The 7,082-nt window shown below is 48.4% G+C and overlaps 1 protein-coding gene across 1 annotated transcript; it reads left to right on the forward strand.

The window, feature by feature from the left end:
- dbt (dihydrolipoamide branched chain transacylase E2) lies at window positions 1-6,918 on the forward strand. Its single transcript, XM_031743521.2, has 11 exons — window positions 1-96; window positions 1,100-1,229; window positions 1,446-1,521; window positions 2,166-2,347; window positions 2,424-2,551; window positions 2,636-2,888; window positions 2,984-3,150; window positions 3,235-3,312; window positions 3,398-3,589; window positions 3,681-3,752; window positions 4,369-6,918. The coding sequence occupies exons 1-11, from the start codon at window positions 49-51 to the stop codon at window positions 4,534-4,536; spliced, it is 1,494 nt and encodes a 497-aa protein (XP_031599381.1). The 5' UTR covers window positions 1-48; the 3' UTR covers window positions 4,537-6,918.
- Window positions 6,919-7,082: the final 164 nt, after the last annotated feature.

Raw genomic sequence — 7,082 nt, forward strand, 5'->3', positions numbered from 1 at the left:
GCTGCGCGCTGATTGGCTGCAGAGAGGGGCGTGCAGCGGAGCGCAGAGATGGCGGCGGTGACCAGAGGCTCTCTCGGCGCGTTCAGGCGGCTGCTGGTGAGCAAATACAGGCTTCGTGTTCTCCTCACAGGCTCTGAAAGCGCTTAATGCTAACCTGCGGCTAATGCTAACGGAGAGTCTCCGCAACGTCACCAAGCTCAGTACGTTAGCATCAGTTAGCCAATGGGCTAGCTGATGCTAACCCTAATGGAATGAAACAGCCTCTGAGTTAGCATGCTTTGGCTAACAGCTAACAGCTGCGAGTGCTTCCTGATGGTCAGCAGCTGTTTCCGGGTCAGGGTCTGAGTCAGAACCAGAACCGGCAGTGTGCGGGTTCTGGTTCTGACCCAGATCTGAGCTCAGTAATATTCAGAGCTTGTCCTGCAGGTGAAACTTGCTTCACCTGCTGCCGCCAGGACAGGTGTTTGTTCCAGACCTCAGGAGCAGATGTGGTTTCAAACGACGGAAAGGACGTGATTGACAGGTGGTCCTCCAATGATGTGTATAAATTTTAAAGCGAACTTTCTTTTTTATTTAGTGAGAAGTGACATGGGAGTGAGACAGCTTCGAGATATTCAGAGGAAACCTGCAATAAGAAAAACACCTGAGCAGGGTTTCTGTCAGCGAGTGACAACCTGAAGGCCATTTCCCATCATCCCCCACTTCCTGAAAGTGTCAAAGTCAGGCTTAGCGTAATCTTCAGTGACTTGGCATAAATCAGTGTAAATGCACTCTGTTTCCTCGTTTACATGCAGATGAGGAAACATAGATCTGGTGCCACAGTGTCAGAGGCGTGTGTGATGTTTTTTTTGGCTGGCATTTCTTCTCTGTTAGGGTTACATCACCACCTTGTTTAAAGAATGTCCGTATGCATCTTTATTAGAAGCTGAAGGAGTTGTGAGCTAGTCTTCATGTTTGAGTTTCAGAGTGCTGGTCCTGGTCTGACATTCAGGACCTGAAGGAAGAACCATCAGGCCCTGAATATCAGGGGGCGTGGCTTAGAAGCACCTGTGTGTTGGCTGGTCCAGGTGACCTCTGTTATCTGCTCTTTTCCCGTCAGCTGAGTCAGCAGAGCCGCAGATGTTTCCGGCTGCAGAGCTTCAGATGTGACAGGACTCTGCAGCCAATGACCTTCAGGTGTGACAGGAAGCTCCAGGTGTTCAGCTGCAGAGGGCTGCATGTCGCTGTGGGTAAGTCCAGACCGGCAGCACCTGAGTCCTGGCCTCCTCTGATCTCTCTGCTATTGCCATGGAGATCTGTATCATGGTGAACTGTTCTGGGTTTTCAGCTGTTTGATGGACTCTGGGAGAATTGAGGCAGATCACTCATGGTGGTGTACGCTGACCTCCATCAGCAGATTGTTCTGTTCCTCTGTGATCGTGTCACTGTTTTGTTTTGTCCGGCAGTGAATCAAGGACCTATCGTGCAGTTCAAACTGTCTGACATCGGTGAGGGAATCATGGAGGTGACCGTCAAGGAGTGGTACGTGACCAAGAAGAAAAAAAAAAAAAAAAGAGTCCAACATCTCCGTTTTTTATTGTCATGACAAAATTTTGGTATTATTTTGTTTTTAAAATGAAGTAAACCTGAAACCCCAGAGTTTGTAAAAGGACAAACAGGTGAACATATGAAACGATTAGGATGTAACACCTGTAACCTGTAATGAAGGATAGCCTGTTAACTCGTTACACTCCAGTTTGTTCATGTAAATGGAGAGTCCTCTTCACACACTAAAGTTAAATATGGAGTTCAACAGGGTTCAGTGCTAGGACCAGTTCTGTTTACATTATACATGCTTCCCTTAGGTAGTATCATCAGAAGGCATAGCATCCATTTTCACTGCTATGCAGAGGACACCCAAGTTTATCTATCCATCAGGCCAGATAACACACACCAATTAGTTAAACTGCAGGAATGTCAGGAAGTCCTAAAGCCCTGGATGACCTCTAATTTTCTAAATTCAGATAAAACTGAGGTTATTGTACTTGGGACAGAAAATCTTAGAAATATGGCCTCCAATAACACTTTGAGGAACCTTGGAGTCATTTTTGACTAGGATATGTCCTTGTGCGTATTCTGTTCTTGTGATTTGCCACTGCATAAATAAATCTGGATTCCTCTGGCAGGTACGTGAAGGAAGGAGACAAAGTTTCTCAGTTTGACAGCATCTGTGAGGTTCAGAGCGACAAGGCATCGGTCACCATTACCAGCCGCTACGATGGGGTCATCAAAAAGCTCTACTACGATGCAGATGCCACGGCCTTTGTGGGAAAACCGCTGGTGGATATCGAGACGGAGTCTGGCTCAGGTGAGGCATCAGCAGGTCTTCACTCGTCCACCCGTCCAAGTTCACGGCTGAAAGTCTCACTGCTGTTATCCTTCAGAGGTGATCCAGGAGGAGGACGTGGTGGAGACGCCCGCCATGGCTCGAGAAGAACACACCCACCAGGAGATCAAAGGTCACAAGACGCAGGCCACGCCTGCAGTCAGACGCCTCGCCATGGAGAACAATGTAAGTGTGATTCCTATTTGTCCGCACCGGGTTGTCCCAGTCTGTCCCACTGTGTTCCCAGTTGAGGTGTCGCTTTGTCCTCAGATAAAGCTCAGTGAGGTGGTGGGGACTGGCAGAGATGGGCGGATCCTGAAGGAGGACATCCTGAACTTCCTGGCAAAGCAAACAGGAGCCATCTTGCCTCCGACACCTTTCCAGGAGATCCAGACTCCGCCCCCGGCCCCTGCTGCTGCTCCTGCTGCTGCCAAGCCTGTGAGCACTAAGGCGGCTGTGAAACCTCCACCCGCTACTCCTAAACCTGTCTTCACTGGCAAAGACGTGACGGAGCCCCTCAAAGGTCAGAGATTGCTGTCAAGCCTAAGTGTTGCGCTGTTCACTGCGAGACTTGCATGTCATCTCCTTTCTCTCTAAACATTCTGATTGGCTCTTCAGGTTTCCAGAAAGCGATGGTGAAGACGATGACTGTGGCGCTGAAGATTCCTCACTTCGGTTACTGTGACGAGGTTGACCTGAGTCGCCTGGTGGCTCTGAGGTCAGAGCTGAAACCTCTCACCGAGAGTCGTGGCGTCAGACTGAGCTACATGCCCTTCTTCATCAAGGTTGGGGGTTAAGGCGCCATGCACGAGCTGCTGATCGATTGCATGTTTGATATTGAAGTTAATGCTTTTCTCTCATTGGCTCAGGCTGCCTCCCTCAGTCTCCACCACTTCCCGATCCTCAACGCCTCGGTGGATGAGGGCTGCCAGAACATCACCTACAAGGTAAGAGCATGCTCCGAGCCGGCTTCGCTTCCCTGGTTGCTCGGTGACGTCATTAGTGCTGACGGTGGTGTTTCCTGTGATTCAGGCGTCCCACAACATCGGCCTGGCAATGGACACAAGTCAGGGTCTGCTGGTTCCCAATGTGAAGAACGTCCAGCTGCTCAGCGTGTTCGAGATCGCCCTTGAGTTGAACCGCCTCCAGGTGCTCGGAGCATCGGGTCAGCTGGGGACTGCCGACCTGATGGGGGGCACTTTCACACTGTCCAACATCGGATCTGTGAGTCTGACAACAACAGCGACACGAAAATATCACAACAGTGCTGAGAGAAGCCATATTGACCTCACTCTGCTTGCTATGTTCGAACCAGATCGGAGGCACTTACGCCAAGCCCGTGATCCTCCCACCCGAGGTTGCCATCGGAGCGCTAGGAAAGATCCAGGTGAGCCCTGGTCAGACCGAACACACAGCACAGACAGAGTCAGGTTTGTTTTAGTTTAGCATGAGAGGAAAAAGGGTGAATAGCACAAGATATCAAGGATCGCAATAAAGAACAAGAAGATGGTGTAAAGTGTACCTCACCCTGACTCTGATTACCTGTTCTGTTTCAATATCTTTAAGAATATAAAGCATTTGACCTGGTTTGGAAAATATTAAATATGAATTTATTGGAAATCAGTGTCTTCAGAAGAATGATGTTCTCTGACCTTTCGGAGGAGGGCTTTGTTCCTCACACTGAAAAATAAACTGCTATTTTGTTCAGAGGAAGGAAAACTTACTAAGGTGTGTCTGTGGTTTCTTCGTGAATTACAACAGGAAGTTAAACCGGACCGTCTGACTATCAGGTGACTGTTCGATCATCAGGCAGGTTCTGAGCATGCTCAGATACCTGCCTGATGTTCCTGTTTCTTCTGTGAAACGGCAGGAAGTGACGAATGGACCATAATTCAGGAGTTTATCCATTCAGCTACACTGCTGCCTGCTGCTAAGGATGTGGCATTACAGAGCAGCTGTTTGTTTTTTAACACGGCTTGCTGACTTCCTGTCTGTCTGTCCAGGTGCTACCGAGGTTTGACGCTGCTGGTCAGGTGGTCCGAGCTCACATCATGAAGGTCAGTTGGTCGGCGGATCACCGCATCATCGACGGCGCCACCATGTGTCGTTTCTCCAACCTGTGGAGGGAGTACCTGGAGAACCCGGCCAGCATGGTGCTGGACCTCAAATAAACAGTTTCCCATCAGCCCCGGGGAGGGCGGGACACCACACTAACAAACCTCGCTGCTCCGCCTCCTTCTCCTCTCCCCGCCTTCACTTCCTGTTTCTGTTTGAGGCCTTAATGCCAACTGTCATTTCCTTGTTGCCTTTAAGCAAGGCACTGTGAGGAGAGGAGAAGGGGTCAGCCTGTCAGAGTGACTCACAGTGTGAACTGGGGTCGTGATTGTGGGTTCTGCAGGTCCAGTCTGGTGGAAATGACCTGAAACAGGAAGTGAGTTCCTGCCGAGTTCCTGTTCCTGCTCTGGAGCTTCAGGAAAACCATCAGGAAATAAATCAAGACAATTAGCCTTTTTTTTTTTTTTTTTTTTTTTTTTTTTAAATGCAGGCAGCAGTGTTTTAATGCATTAAAATCACAGACTGTATATAAAAGATGGCTACCATGCTGTCACCCAGCGGTTAGTGACACCTTGAATTGAGAGTTTTTAACGATCACCATCATCGACGTGATGAGGGATGCTGAATGTTCATACTGTAATGACTTGTCAGTCACATGAAGCCCCGCCCTAAATCCTCACCTGCTTCTTGCTCCTTTGCTACTCTAATTAGACCATCTCCTCCAAAGTTAACTTCCTGTTTTCTTCACCAAAACACACCAAGACCATGAACTCACCGGGGACCTTAGGCAAGTCACCCCCTGCTGGATGTTAGAGAGAATGCAGGTTTAAATTTTCTGTCCATCTTTTATATACAGTCAGACACTGCAGAGCAGTTGTTGTCAGGTGTCCAGGTGAGATGCTCGAGTCTGAGATGAGCTGGAAGATGAGGCATGCTCTTGTAACTGCACAGTGAGCGTGTCAGATGGCTCCAATCAGAGTCAGGAGCAGATTTAAATAAACGCATGTGATCGTGATGTCATCCACAGACTTTCACCTGCAGACACCTGATGTCCTGTCACTATAAAATAATAATATTCATTTTCACTCTGTCTGAATTTCCTCCGTCGAGGCCCAGTTTTAACATGGGCTGTTCCATCTCGCCCACACGAAGCCCGACCTGCCGGGTTCAGGTTAAACCTGCAGACTGCGTCCGCACGTACGTTTACCCTCGGAGGAGGTGACTCGATGGTTTGTAGCTGCCCTGAAACTCTAAAATCCTGAGCATTAAACTCCACATATTCATGTACTGTGAAGTCATGTGACCAAACGTGATCAAAGCAAATGTTGCTGGATCGGATCGTGCTCGTGTCAGTCGGATCAAACAGATGAACTCCTTGCTGATCTCAATCTGTGGATCCAGGTAGTCGTTATTTTTCACGTGAACGCAGTTTGAAACAAATACAGGCCCTGTTGGTCGGATGGTGATGGCGGTCTTCTCTGCTGCTGAGCGATCCGTGGTGTGCTCACATTATCGTGGCGGTTTATGAGCAGTGCCATGGTGTCTTTGTTTCTTTTTGTCAATCTGTTTCTGTTTGATTTTAAAATCCTCCTCATAGTCCCGCTCATGAGCATTGACCACGTTTGAATCGTGACCAATGCAGGAAACAGAATTACTAACATTATCAAGCTGCAGCACTGTTGGTATCATGTGAGTGCACCAATGGGAATGACAGTTTTTGTCAGTGAGGAGGGGGGGGTTCGTGTCCTTGGGCTGACACCGTTAACCCTCTAAGGCTGCTGTGAAGCTCTTCCTGCTGACCTGACTCCGTTATTTTTGCTCGTCGTATTTATTAGTGACTGTTACTGCAGACCGCACTGAGAGTCTGCCAGGTGTTAAACTCCATATTCTCAGCATCTGGAGCTCGGACACAGATGATAATCTGAGATTAGATCTGAAATTCAGGATTAAGGTTAGTTTTAAATGTAAATTGTGGGATGTGGGATTTTCTCTGCCCTCCCCCTGCACAGCTTCACACTGCACTGGATCTTTTATTGTGAAAGTTCTTTGAAAGTACTCTGTGCTTTGAGAAATAGTACGAATTTTTGTTATATCAGATTTAAAAGGTTGAATTAGGTTAAATTCTCTTGGTAACGCCAGTCCGGATCTTCAGTATGTGTCTTGGGCAGAAGCGCGCCGACTCTGGACGTCAGAGCAGGAAGCTAGTCTCAGTTAAACCTCGGTTATAACCCGATAACTAGAGCTGAGGCGATGGAGTCATGATGTAGCGCTGCAGAGCTGTTGGTCGGTCCTCCTGGACTCCCTCGCTGTCCCGGTGGCTGCTGGGTAAAGAGCACGGTGTCGGGTTATATGTTGGTGTCACGTCGTCTTCTTCTTTTTGTTTGCGTCGTCGGTTTTAGCGACAGATGAAATGTAAACGTGTAAAAAGTGTTTTGTATGTTTGGGAGTCGGTCGGGTTTAAAATGTGTGAAACTGAATAAAACCTGAATAAAGCTGAACACGACTCGCTCTCTGTGTGTGTGTGTGTGTGTGTGTGAGAGAGAGAGAGAGAGAGAGACAAAGAGAGAGAAAAAGAGTGAGTGAGTGTGTAAGAGTGAGTGTGAGCCTGTGTAGGGGTGGGGGTAACCCTCAGTAACCTGTACCTCTGGTCCCGATCAGCTGA

The sequence above is a fragment of the Oreochromis aureus genome, linkage group 23 (assembly GCF_013358895.1).
Source record: "Oreochromis aureus strain Israel breed Guangdong linkage group 23, ZZ_aureus, whole genome shotgun sequence".
In the NCBI taxonomy this organism is placed as follows: domain Eukaryota; kingdom Metazoa; phylum Chordata; class Actinopteri; order Cichliformes; family Cichlidae; genus Oreochromis; species Oreochromis aureus.